The 15,442-nt window shown below is 38.3% G+C and overlaps 1 protein-coding gene across 1 annotated transcript; it reads left to right on the top strand.

The window, feature by feature from the left end:
* The first annotated feature begins 669 nt into the window (after window positions 1-669).
* On the top strand, window positions 670-13,302 carry LOC117331765. Its single transcript, XM_033890643.1, has 4 exons — window positions 670-4,276; window positions 5,481-5,668; window positions 11,799-11,891; window positions 12,106-13,302. The coding sequence occupies exons 1-4, from the start codon at window positions 4,044-4,046 to the stop codon at window positions 12,654-12,656; spliced, it is 1,065 nt and encodes a 354-aa protein (XP_033746534.1). The 5' UTR covers window positions 670-4,043; the 3' UTR covers window positions 12,657-13,302.
* Window positions 13,303-15,442: the final 2,140 nt, after the last annotated feature.

Here is a 15,442-nt window from a genome sequence, read left to right as displayed (position 1 = left end):
AACTGTATAAGGACACCAGGTACAACACCTAGACACCAAACTGTATAAGGACACCAGGGTACAACACCGAGATACCAAACTGTATAAGGACACCAGGTACAATACCTAGACACCAAACTGTATAAGGACACCAGGTACAACACCTAGACACCAAACTGTATAAGGACACCAGGGTACAACACCTAGACACCAAACTGTATAAGGACACCAGGGTACAACACCTAGACACCAAACTGTATAAGGACACCAGGGTACAACACCTAGACACCAAACTGTATAAGGACACCAGGGTACAACACCTAGACACCAAACTGTATAACGACACCAGTTACAACACCTAGACACCAAACTGTTGTACGGACACCAGGTACAACACCTAGATACCAAACTGTTATACGGACACCATGTACAACACCTAGACACCAAACTGTATAAGGACACCAGGGTACAACACCGAGACACCAAACTGTATAAGGACACCAGGGTACAACACCGAGACACCAAACTGTATAAGGACACCAGGGTACAACACCTAGATACCAAACTGTATAAGGTCACCAGGTACAACACCTAGACATCAAACTGTATAAGGACAATAGGGTACAACACCTAGATACCAAACTGTATAAGGACACCAGGGTACAACACCTAGATACCAAACTGTATAAGGACACCAGGTACAACACCTAGACACCAAACTGTATAAGGTCACCAGGGTACAACACCTAGACACCAAACTGTATAAGGTCACCAGGGTACAACACCGAGACACCAAACTGTATACGGACACCAGGGTACTCACCTAGACACCAAATTGTATAAGGACACCAGGGTACAACACCTAGACACCAAACTGTATAAGGACACCAGGTTACTCACCTAGACACCAAATTGTATAAGGACACCAGGGTACAACACCTAGACACCAAACTGTATAAGGACACCAGGTACAACACCTAGACACCAAACTGTATAAGGTCACCAGGGTACAACACCTAGATACCAAACTGTATAAGGATACCAGGTACAACACCTAGACACCAAACTGGTATAAGGACACCAGGGTACAGCACTTATGATATCAAACTGGGTATAACCATATTACTCCGGTTTTACTAGTAGGTCGGTTTCAGGGCATATTGCTTATCTCACGTGGGCAGTTATAAAGAGAGGACGCGATCGTTAGATGGAGACGAGCTAAGTAGCAGACGCTGCAGTGCGTTCCATGGTAGGGGGTCGAACTGATAAAGAATTCTAATTTCCTTATAACACGATTGCTGGCTATTTAATTTGAGAAATCAATCATGTGAAAGCCAAAGCGTTACATACAATCCTTTGTAGACTTATCAGGTGATTACCAAGTCATGAATTATAAAAGACATCTATTAAAATGTAAGTATTTGTATGGTCTTACAAACTGATTAATTGGATAACACTGGGCATACCACAACGTAAAAATATAAGAATAAAACTGAAATGAGATATGGGTAAGGTACAGTGTTAACATACGGGCACAATTGATGAGACGGTTGAAAATGTCCAATGTACTCTTTTGAACTATATTGGCGGATGGAACTTTGGAATTTAATCCAGAACGGTTGTCTTGATACGACATGTATCCGTGGAAAGATTGCATTTGGTAGATAATCAGTCCTCTCGGAGAACCGTATTTTGTAGACAATGCTTGTGGAACTAGGTCCCAAATCTTTCAAGTAATAAATAAATCTATGAATATTCGAATAAAGTTGAAACCTGTACAAAAGAAACATTATATTCGAAAAAAAAAAAAAAAAATAAAATTAAAAAAATGTATTACAAACTGCGTCGTTATTAAACATTTCGTGTTGACAAGGTTCCTCAACAAAGCTCGGGTCTTTTCTAAATTGGAAAATTAACTATCTCGATTTGGATGAAGATAATAACAACCGTCACCTCTTTGGGAATTTGTTTACCCCAGACATTTTATAGTTATACACGTAACAAGCTCCACTGAGTTCTGTATCACTAGGCGGCAACATATCGTTCGTCATCAATGAACGGGTTTTATCTATTTCAGATTCCTGTACAATATGTAATTGTACTAAATACTACAGAAGGATGACAATAAAACGTAGTGTTAGCATGTTTTATTAACAAAACTCTTGTTTAAATCACTCTGCCCAATGTCAAAGGTAAGCAATCGGGGCTTTAAAGGTGGTTAAACATTGCCCTGTTTATAAAAAACATATCGTTTACGGAGTTTATCATATGGCATAACAGTTGTGAAACGAGGGTAATAATGGGATAAATCTGCTGCAACCATACAGTTTTTAGCGAGTGTTGAGAGTCGGTTGTTGAATGGGTGGGCGCTCTATCGTAACCAAGGCCTATAAAATCGGTACTTTCCATTGTGTGACAATCAATTAAGTAAAAGTGAGGAATGAAGGGTGTGCCATTTTCTATTACTCTTTCGATGTTATGATACATGAGTTTCAGTTGATATTGAAACCTAGAACGTCTACCATCACTGGGCAATGTCTTCAGATCAGCTCTATATTTCTCCCAGTTCTGTTATGTAACGGTATACGTTATTGAATGGTTTGTAGGGTGTACCAGTGGTGGCCCTTTATTAGACCTTTCTATTACTGACAAACTTAGTAAAGGTATTAAACAATAGATTTCTATTACTGACAAACTTAATAAAGGTCTTCAACAATGGATTTCCATACTAATCTCATCTAACTAAAATAAAATCATTGTTATAGAGAATTGTTTACACAAAGGGTATGTTGTAATGGTTTTAAAGAACCTTTCTTGCGTGTAAATAGTGGGCACATCAGTAGAGACCATTCCTTGTTTTATTTGTTACTTTAGCTTTTATTCATGTTCGTTTTCTACATGTAATGAAGCATTGGTTTGAATTTTCAGTTATACATCAGTTTATTACTATTGTGGAACCATAAAGTATATAAGTTTAAGTCGAGATGACATTATGCTACCATTTTGCGAAAAAGTCTAATTTGTACATTATATTTCCCCCGATGTAGTTATGTTTCACGAGCCATTGTCTTATCATGTATCAAAGGTGGCTGTTACGGTTGTGTTTGTGATGATGTGTATGTGACTTTAAAAATAGCACACTGAAGCAAAAGAATGGGTCGCATCAAAGTCACATTGTGGCATCAAAGTCGTATTATGGCATCAAAGTAATATTGTGGCATCAGAGTCATATTGTCGACTGACATCAGAGCCGCATTGTGGCATCAAAATCGTATTATGGCATCGAAGTCGTATTATGGCATCAAAGTCGTATTATGGCATCGAAGTCATATTGCAACATCACAGTCGTACTGTGACAATAAAGCCATATTGTGGAATCAAAGTCGAATTGTATACACCTACATGAATATGGGAGTATATAGAGTAGATATTATAAATGACGTACTGCATTGTATGTGTTTAGTTGGATATGGCTCTATACATATACATATCCGTTCAGTAGTCGGTGTTTCCTTCCTGAATAGCAGTGTGTATGACCACAGATTCAACATAGACACCCACAATACACGATAGTATTTATGAGGGTGACTGGTGAAGGTAATATGTTATTGATATGTTTAATTAACAAATCAGTAATTCTGATAACTTAATGTTCTGTATCTTATATGTATGCCATCATTAGTAATTAATCATAATATATATCACATAATTATTTGCATACATCGCCAGATATTTTATTGTGGCAAAATAAAGATAATATTAGAAGATATAACAGAACATGTATTAAGGAAGGAATCAGACAACAAACTGAGTCTATAGAAGTCATGTTCTATAGATTACAGGTATAATTTTAGATTAATAATAACATTAAGATTAAGTAATTTGATATATATCACGGTAAAACACATACTTACTGTAGATTCCATACTACCATTTGTACTTTCTATATTGCGTATTGTTAGAACTTTCATATGAGCAATATTACTTACAGATTAAAAATCGGTCTTAGCATACAGGATTTCCTGAATGAATAGTATACTAAATTTCTGATGGGAATATAGATTATGATTACATGTGTCAATAATGCATTATTTAATGGTATTAGAGATTGGAGCAAAGGAATGGAACTGACAGGAAGGGAACTTTATAGAAAATATCTACGATTTGCAAATAAGAGCAATCTGCTTCAATCCAGTCTAAAATGGTTCGATAATGTTGGATTGTTTGATGGTGTCCGGAAAGGCGAATACACTGTCAAACTCCAGGAATTCATACACAATACTGGATTGAAACAAAGGTAAGGATGCTTTAGTAGTATATCATGTGCTGTTGTGAAGCTTGTATGCCAGTAATATGTCGGTCATACATCTCTGGTAGACTTTAACAGTAGACACTAGTGATTTATTTTTCAGAAATTCTCCATAAATTCTGTAATGTGGGTTTAAAAATACGTAATTGAAAGCAGTTGGGTACGACTTCCACCAAACCAGTTCAGCGCTCACTTAAGATATCGATTGTCGGATACTCGTGAAAGGAGAAAGAAATGCCACGCTGTGATATATCATTAACAAATTAATATGATTGATAACTTAATGTCAACAAGCACGTATACGTGTTGAATTACGACAGCTATTAGACGGGTGCTGATAACAAGAGAAACTTCAAAGGGAAATGAACAGAAAAATATAAAACTAATTGTGTATGGACTCACTGGATATTGATAGATAGATAATGGTTTATGTAAATAAGCTCACCAATGAGATTTCTAAATAAAAGATTGAGGTCTATACAGATTCTGAATATAAACATATTATGTGAATAACACCTGTATACATGGTTATAGCAAGCAATATATACGTTGGGTGATTATAACAATAAATATACATATGTAGTAGGTGATTATAACAATAAATATATTAGATGATTATAACAATAGATATATAAGGTGATTATAACAATAGATATATTAGATGATAATAACAATATATAGATATAGTAAGTGATTATAACAATAGATATGTTATATATAATTAGGTGATTACTAGTATAAGAATAGATATATTAGGTGATGATAACAATAGATACATGGGATGATTATAACAATATATATATTAGATGATTATAACAATAGATATAGTAGGTGATTATAACAATAGATAAATTAGATGATTATAACAATACATATACAAGGTGATTATAACAATATATATATTAGATTATTATAACAATAGATACATGAGATGAGTATAACAATAGATATATTAGATGAGTATAACAATAGATACATGTATATAAGTATAACAATTATATTTGTAACTTGACTAAGCAAACTTTACAGAAGTAGAAGGTGCAATTTTGAAACAACATCAGACATATATGTACGTGTGTAACAATACAGACAAACTCCGGAATTTTTTTCCCCAATATCATGCCAGCAAAACATGGTGCAAATGTTCACTCTTACTAGTGTATCTTCATTAGATTTGTCTTTCTCCACGCAGCTATGTCTCCGCGATGGTCCAGTCACTCCTTGTATCTCGTATACTGGACATTGGTTGTTACGGGGAAGTTGATTTCCCTGAAGAATACGCTGACGACTTGATTGACGTCATCAATGAATGCGAAATTGCTCCTGAACTTGAAAACGTTGTTGACGTCATGTACGCATGCGCAAGGATTGGCAGTGAAGGTAAACAAATAATGTGTGATATATCTACGGCAAGAACAGAAACCTATATAGCAAACATCATACACATGGAAGTTATAATGTTGTAGACTTTTCAGTTCCGTTAAATGAACTGATGAGTATCTCAGAATATCGAACAGTTCTTATCATTTGTCCTCGCTATGACACCCATATATATTCCCCTTTCTATAAAGTATGAGTTTCGACTGCCATCAACATTATTATTTTAGTACAAATAACAATGCATTCTACAAAAGCTTTTTCGTTAAAAAATGCGTTTCTCGTACCTTTGGCAACGCCTGTGTTACTACATTGTGGTGTATTGTAGGGTATACACCAGAACAAAGATCCCTTGTGTGTTACTGTTGTAGGGTATACACCAGAACAAAGATCCCTTGTGTGTTACTGTTGTAGGGTATACACCAGAACAAAGATCCCTTGTGTGTTACTACATTGTGGTGTGTTGTAGGGTATACACCAGAACAAAGATCCCTTGTGTGTTACTGTTGTAGGGTATACACCAGAACAAAGATCCCTTGTGTGTTACTGTTGTAGGGTATACACCAGAACAAAGATCCCTTGTGTGTTACTACATTGTGATGTGTTGTAGGGTATACACCAGAACAAAGATCCCTTGTGTGTTACTGTTGTAGGGTATACACCAGAACAAAGATCCCTTGTGTGTTACTGTTGTAGGGTATACACCAGAACAAAGATCCCTTGTGTGTTACTACATTGTGGTGTGTTGTAGGGTATACACCAGAACAAAGATCCCTTGTGTGTTACTGTTGTAGGGTATACACCAGAACAAAGATCCCTTGTGTGTTACTACATTGTGGTGTAGTGTAGGGTATACACCAGAACAAAGATCCCTTGTGTGTTACTGTTGTAGGGTATACACCAGAACAAAGATCCCTTGTGTGTTACTACATTGTGGTGTGTTGTAGGGTATACACCAGAACAAAGATCCCTTGTGTGTTACTACATTGTGGTGTATTGTAGGGTATACACCAGAACAAAGATCCCTTGTGTGTTACTACATTGTGGTGTATTGTAGGGTATACACCAGAACAAAGATCCCTTGTGTTACTGTTGTAGGGTATACACCAGAACAAAGATCCCTTGTGTGTTACTGTTGTAGGGTATACACCAGAACAAAGATCCCTTGTGTGTTACTACATTGTGATGTATTGTAGGGTATACACCAGAACAAAGATCCCTTGTGTGTTACTACATTGTGGTGTATTGTAGGGTATACACCAGAACAAAGATCCCTTGTGTGTTACTACATTGTGGTGTGTTGTAGGGTATACACCAGAACAAAGATCCCTTGTGTGTTACTGTTGTATGGTATACACCAGAACAAAGATCCCTTGTGTGTTACTGTTGTAGGGTATACACCAGAACAAAGATCCCTTGTGTGTTACTGTTGTAGGGTATACACCAGAACAAAGATCCCGTGTGTGTTACTGTTGTAGGGTATACACCAGAACAAAGATCCCTTGTGTGTTACTGTTGTAGGGTATACACCAGAACAAAGATCCCTTGTGTGTTACTATTGTAGGGTATACACCAGAACAAAGATCCCTTGTGTGTTACTACATTGTGGTGTATTGTAGGGTATACACCAGAACAAAGATCCCTTGTGTGTTACTGTTGTAGGGTATACACCAGAACAAAGATCCCTTGTGTGTTACTGTTGTAGGGTATACACCAGAACAAAGATCCCTTGTGTGTTACTACATTGTGGTGTGTTGTAGGGTATACACCAGAACAAAGATCCCTTGTGTGTTACTGTTGTAGGGTATACACCAGAACAAAGATCCCTTGTGTGTTACTGTTGTAGGGTATACACCAGAACAAAGATCCCTTGTGTGTTACTGTTGTAGGGTATACACCAGAACAAAGGTCCCTTGTGTGTTACTACATTGTGGTGTGTTGTAGGGTATACACCAGAACAAAGATCCCTTGTGTGTTACTGTTGTAGGGTATGCACCAGAACAAAGATCCCTTGTGTGTTACTGTTGTAGGGTATACACCAGAACAAAGATCCCTTGTGTGTTACTGTTGTAGGGTATACACCAGAACAAAGATCCCTTGTGTGTTACTGTTGTAGGGTATACACCAGAACAAAGATCCCTTGTGTGTTACTGTTGTAGGGTATACACCAGAACAAAGATCCCTTGTGTGTTACTGTTGTAGGGTATACACCAGAACAAAGATCCCTTGTGTGTTACTGTTGTAGGGTATACACCAGAACAAAGATCCCTTGTGTGTTACTACATTGTGGTGTGTTGTAGGGTATACACCAGAACAAAGATCCCTTGTGTGTTACTACATTGTGGTGTGTTGTAGGGTATACACCAGAACAAAGATCCCTTGTGTGTTACTGTTGTAGGGTATACACCAGAACAAAGATCCCTTGTGTGTTACTGTTGTAGGGTATACACCAGAACAAAGATCCTTTGTGTGTTACTGTTGTAGGGTATACACCAGAACAAAGATCCCTTGTGTGTTACTACATTGTGGTGTGTTGTAGGGTATACACCAGAACAAAGATCCCTTGTGTGTTACTGTTGTAGGGTATACACCAGAACAAAGATCCCTTGTGTGTTACTACATTGTGATGTGTTGTAGGGTATACACCAGAACAAAGATCCCTTGTGTGTTACTGTTGTAGGGTATACACCAGAACAAAGATCCCTTGTGTGTTACTGTTGTAGGGTATACACCAGAACAAAGATCCCTTGTGTGTTACTACATTGTGATGTGTTGTAGGGTATACACCAGAACAAAGATCCCTTGTGTGTTACTGTTGTAGGGTATACACCAGAACAAAGATCCCTTGTGTGTTACTGTTGTAGGGTATACACCAGAACAAAGGTCCCTTGTGTGTTACTGTTGTAGGGTATACACCAGAACAAAGATCCCTTGTGTGTTACTGTTGTAGGGTATACACCAGAACAAAGGTCCCTTGTGTGTTACTACATTGTGGTGTGTTGTAGGGTATACACCAGAACAAAGATCCCTTGTGTGTTACTGTTGTAGGGTATACACCAGAACAAAGATCCCTTGTGTGTTACTGTTGTAGGGTATACACCAGAACAAAGATCCCTTGTGTGTTACTACATTGTGGTGTGTTGTACGGTATACACCAGAACAAAGATCCCTTGTGTGTTACTGTTGTAGGGTATACACCAGAACAAAGATCCCTTGTGTGTTACTGTTGTAGGGTATACACCAGAACAAAGATCCCTTGTGTGTTACTGTTGTAGGGTATATACCAGAACAAAAATCCCTTGTGTGTTACTGTTGTAGGGTATACACCAGAACAAAGATCCCTTGTGTGTTACTGTTGTAGGGTATACACCAGAACAAAGGTCCCTTGTGTGTTACTACATTGTGGTTTGTTGTAGGGTATACACCAGAACAAAGATCCCTTGTGTGTTACTACATTGTGATGTGTTGTAGGGTATACACCAGAACAAAGATCCCTTGTGTGTTACTGTTGTAGGGTATACACCAGAACAAAGATCCCTTGTGTGTTACTGTTGTAGGGTATACACCAGAACAAAGATCCCTTGTGTGTTACTGTTGTAGGGTATACACCAGAACAAAGATCCCTTGTGTGTTACTACATTGTGGTGTGTTGTAGGGTATACACCAGAACAAAGATCCCTTGTGTGTTACTACATTGTGGTGTGTTGTAGGGTATACACCAGAACAAAGATCCCTTGTGTGTTACTGTTGTAGGGTATACACCAGAACAAAGATCCCTTGTGTGTTACTGTTGTAGGGTATACACCAGAACAAAGATCCTTTGTGTGTTACTGTTGTAGGGTATACACCAGAACAAAGATCCCTTGTGTGTTACTACATTGTGGTGTGTTGTAGGGTATACACCAGAACAAAGATCCCTTGTGTGTTACTGTTGTAGGGTATACACCAGAACAAAGATCCCTTGTGTGTTACTGTTGTAGGGTATACACCAGAACAAAGGTCCCTTGTGTGTTACTGTTGTAGGGTATACACCAGAACAAAGGTCCCTTGTGTGTTACTACATTGTGGTTTGTTGTAGGGTATACACCAGAACAAAGATCCCTTGTGTGTTACTACATTGTGATGTGTTGTAGGGTATACACCAGAACAAAGATCCCTTGTGTGTTACTGTTGTAGGGTATACACCAGAACAAAGATCCCTTGTGTGTTACTGTTGTAGGGTATACACCAGAACAAAGATCCCTTGTGTGTTACTGTTGTAGGGTATACACCAGAACAAAGATCCCTTGTGTGTTACTACATTGTGGTGTGTTGTACGGTATACACCAGAACAAAGATCCCTTGTGTGTTACTGTTGTAGGGTATACACCAGAACAAAGATCCCTTGTGTGTTACTGTTGTAGGGTATACACCAGAACAAAGATCCCTTGTGTGTTACTGTTGTAGGGTATACACCAGAACAAAGATCCCTTGTGTGTTACTACATTGTGGTGTGTTGTACGGTATACACCAGAACAAAGATCCCTTGTGTGTTACTGTTGTAGGGTATACACCAGAACAAAGATCCCTTGTGTGTTACTGTTGTAGGGTATACACCAGAACAAAGATCCCTTGTGTGTTACTGTTGTAGGGTATATACCAGAACAAAAATCCCTTGTGTGTTACTGTTGTAGGGTATACACCAGAACAAAGATCCCTTGTGTGTTACTGTTGTAGGGTATACACCAGAACAAAGGTCCCTTGTGTGTTACTACATTGTGGTTTGTTGTAGGGTATACACCAGAACAAAGATCCCTTGTGTGTTACTACATTGTGATGTGTTGTAGGGTATACACCAGAACAAAGATCCCTTGTGTGTTACTGTTGTAGGGTATACACCAGAACAAAGATCCCTTGTGTGTTACTGTTGTAGGGTATACACCAGAACAAAGATCCCTTGTGTGTTACTGTTGTAGGGTATACACCAGAACAAAGATCCCTTGTGTGTTACTGTTGTAGGGTATACACCAGAACAAAGATCCCTTGTGTGTTACTGTTGTAGGGTATACACCAGAACAAAGATCCCTTGTGTGTTACTGTTGTAGGGTATACACCAGAACAAAGATCCCTTGTGTGTTACTACATTGTGGTGTGTTGTAGGGTATACACCAGAACAAAGATCCCTTGTGTGTTACTGTTGTAGGGTATACACCAGAACAAAGATCCCTTGTGTGTTACTGTTGTAGGGTATACACCAGAACAAAGATCCCTTGTGTGTTACTGTTGTAGGGTATACACCAGAACAAAGATCCCTTGTGTGTTACTGTTGTAGGGTATACACCAGAACAAAGATCCCTTGTGTGTTACTACATTGTGGTGTGTTGTAGGGTATACACCAGAACAAAGATCCCTTGTGTGTTACTGTTGTAGGGTATACACCAGAACAAAGATCCCTTGTGTGTTACTGTTGTAGGGTATACACCAGAACAAAGATCCCTTGTGTGTTACTGTTGTAGGGTATACACCAGAACAAAGGTCCCTTGTGTGTTACTGTTGTAGGGTATACACCAGAACAAAGATCCCTTGTGTGTTACTGTTGTAGGGTATACACCAGAACAAAGATCCCTTGTGTGTTACTGTTGTAGGGTATACACCAGAACAAAGGTCCCTTGTGTGTTACTACATTGTGGTGTGTTGTAGGGTATACACCAGAACAAAGATCCCTTGTGTGTTACTGTTGTAGGGTATACACCAGAACAAAGATCCCTTGTGTGTTACTGTTGTAGGGTATACACCAGAACAAAGATCCCTTGTGTGTTACTGTTGTAGGGTATACACCAGAACAAAGATCCCTTGTGTGTTACTACATTGTGGTGTATTGTAGGGTATACACCAGAACTAAGATCCCGTGTGTGTTACTGTTGTAGGGTATACACCAGAACAAAGATCCCTTGTGTGTTACTGTTGTAGGGTATACACCAGAACAAAGATCCCTTGTGTGTTACTGTTGTAGGGTATACACCAGAACAAAGGTCCCTTGTGTGTTACTGTTGTAGGGTATACACCAGAACAAAGATCCCTTGTGTGTTACTGTTGTAGGGTATACACCAGAACAAAGATCCCTTGTGTGTTACTACATTGTGGTGTGTTGTAGGGTATACACCAGAACAAAGGTCCCTTGTGTGGAGAGCCATCATTCTAGACGAGGCTCTTGAAGTGGTAAAGACTACAATTGAACGAAGTGAAGGTCAGTAAAAAGTAACTTATCGGCATTGATATCATTAAATAATTACAAAAGATATACTGATCAATGTCTGAATAATATGGATTTACATGGATATTGATTTCGTAATGAAAATTTAAATTAGAAAGTGTCAAATACGATGACAACTAATTAAAAGACCAATTAAATGACAAACATCAATGCAAACTTTGTGCTTTGTTCTATTTGTCATTTCTAGGAGTGGTCAGAAAAATATTAGACATCAATTGTAGCCATGGAGATTTGACTATGAGATTGGCAGAGGAGTTCCCGGCAAAGATAGTCCACGGGTGTGATATATCCACTAGCAATATACAGCATTGTAACACTAAATCGTATGATACGCAAAACGTTACATTTTTCACCGTTCCTAGTTTTACTGAGTTATCACCGAACTGGAGCAAGACCTATGACGTCGTAACGTTGCTCCAAGCAGTCCCTCACGACAATACAAACACCAAAGAAATCATCCTGGAGGCAGCGCGGATTGTACAAGATGATGGACATATCATTTACATCGAACCGGAAGTTGACGATAACCCACGTGACAACAAGTTTCCCGAGTCTGCGTACGACCATGCTGTGTCTTATTGGTACCGTATACCCAGTGGAGATTCAGATGTTTCTGAGAGCGATTATCAGGTAGACAACACAGAGAACTTCCTAAGGGACTGTGGACTCAGAGTTGAAGGTCACCATCTCATACATTGTAGTATACGAAACCATGCCTTCGTGTGTGTCAAGGACTGACTTTATATATAAGTCACAACAGTAGGACTTTAATATGCAAAATGATTAGAAGATGTATAAAGGATAAAGTTATCCGAACTCTGTTACAGACAGTTGGGGTTAGGATAACTATTTTTTTAACAACCGATGACCTTGGAATTCTGCAATCGATATTTATATATGACTGAATTCTTGATGATATTCCGGTAAAAACGTCCGATATAAAACAACATATATAATTAGAATAGAAACTGCTGTCTAGCGGTTAACGAACGTTTCACCTCAATTCATGCCCCTAAATCAAGGATTTATATATATCAAAAGAAAAACTTGTGCACAGACATCGATTAGCATGCATACAAGTATGCCTTTTTTTTAGAATTTCGGTTCCATACATTAACGAATAAAAGAATATCAAAAAGGATCAAACTATCCAGACTCTGGCAGGCATACCGAGTCAGGATATTCATTTGAAATGATATATGCATAAATGATGATATTCCGATAAAAGAAATTAAGAAAGAAAACCCTGTACCCCGAGTGTGTGTAGGTTATTTTAGCCATATAGTAACTCCCTATATCCATGAATATATGCATACTTCCATGTACGTGTCTTCAATTTACCATGTATATACCTATTTTTCATTAAAAACTTCCATCGATCGTTGCTACTTTGTTTCCGAGTATGTATAACAATCATTTATGTTTGGTATGTTACTTACAAAGATATATCATATGGTGACAGACTTTGGCCATGTCACACTGTCGAATTGACACCCTCGCAAAGCAAAGGACGAATATGCGCAAGGCGAAGAGCAATCTAATTAAAATTAGACTTGTAATTTCCGTTCCTCTACGATACACTGCAATATCGTTTTCTGTTCTTCTTTCAATGTAACGCCCAGGGATTAGCAACTTTTTTTTTATTATCGTAGCTATTTGAGTAGTCTACCAAAGCTTGTGAAATTTTGCGTATTTCAAATCAAGCGCTGATTTGAATCTCCAATACTAAGGAGACGCAACCGAAGGCTCGTATAAGGCTGTTTGTCATTGGTTGACTGATGACGTCATTGAACAATTATCATTGGCTTATATCTAAAGCTCAAAGGTCATGCTGAGATGACCTCCTACGGGGTGTTGTTAGATCTTGTATTGCAGTGTATCGTAGAGGAACGGAAATTACAAGTCTAATTTTAATTAGATTGAGCGAAGAGCAACAATGCACCAAGCGAAGTGTGCTCATTTTGTCGCATGGCGCACAGTCGCTCTTAACTTGGCGCACAGTCGCTCCTAAATTGGCGCACTGCCGTTCTTCGCTTGGTGCATTGTCGCACTGTAGCTCTTCGTATGACCCACTGTCGCTTTTCGCTTGACGGAGCGCCAAAACGACAGTGCGACATGGCCGAATTCAGCCACCAACGATTACATGCAAATGTTTGATTTCATTGACCTAGTGCATGCGGTTATGTTAGAGTTTATTATCGTTATATCTCTAGGCAGTTAACTTTCAGCGAATAAAGGTATACAATTTTATCAATAGTATGTGTATTCTGACATCAAAACCGCAATACAGCCGAAAATTCCCATGAATATTTTTGCATGCATTTATTCTTCCTTAAATCAATCCATCTATCATAACTTGTCACAGCTGATCTAAGGTACAGTCTGTATTACTATAGCTAATATACGCGACAATCTAGTCGACAAATGAAGTTTTTCTATCTTTATTGCTTTAATGAGAGTAAATTTATGAGTTTATACTCGGTGCAATCGTTGCAAGGTCATTAAAAGGTTATTGGTTTAAGCCAGCGCACGGACTTCCTGTTTTGTACAAACAAGTGATATAGTACCAGATGATGTTAAAGCTGTGAATTGGCCCAACAAAAATGAAAAAAAAACAAGTTGAAGAGTAAAAACCATACGATACCCGTTAAAATACTCCAATCAATATCATATCATTCAAAAGTAACATATATGTTATTTCAGATGCGAGGTAATATGGAATCACGAAAATGTATAATTACACAGGTCACACGTACCTTTCTATTTAGAAAACCTGTACGCGTTCGGTCCTTTTATATACGTCTTGTACAGTAAATTCGATAGCAATTCCCGTAAGTCGGAGTTACCTCCCCTTACTAACAATCTCGGTGGGTTGATAGGTCAGCAGACTATTGATCCTAAGATGGACACGATGTAACTTTAATGAAGTAGTTTCAAATGTAATTCAATTCTAGATTCGAAATCACCAAATTTGCCAACCTCGTCACAGGGATCGGGTTTAGACTTTTGAGAAATGCAGGACATTTCAACACTAAAAAGTCCAGCATATACAAAAAAAACTTCGGAAAACAATCACCTATACTAATAAACACACTCCACATACACTCGCATTTACTAAACACACTCCACTCACACTCGCCTTCACTGAACACACGTCACTCGAAATCAACTTAACTCCACACACGTCACTCAAACTCATCTTCACTAAACATTCCTCACTGACAAACACATTCATTAAACACACGTAACTCAAACTCACCTTCACTAAACACACGTCACTCAAACTCATCTTCATTAAACACACGTCACTCAAACTCATCTTCACTAAACACACGTCACTCAAACTCATCTTCATTAAACACACGTCACTCAAACTCATCTTCACTAAACACACGTCACTCAAACTCATCTTCATTAAACACACGTCACTCAAACTCATCTTCACTAAACACGTCATTCAAACTCGCCTTCATTAAACACACGTCACTCAAACTCATCTTCACTAAACACACCTCACTGACAAA

The sequence above is a fragment of the Pecten maximus genome, chromosome 7 (assembly GCF_902652985.1).
Source record: "Pecten maximus chromosome 7, xPecMax1.1, whole genome shotgun sequence".
NCBI lineage: Eukaryota > Metazoa > Mollusca > Bivalvia > Pectinida > Pectinidae > Pecten > Pecten maximus.
Note: the sequence above shows the minus strand (reverse complement) of the source record. Positions and strands in the feature narration are given on the sequence as shown.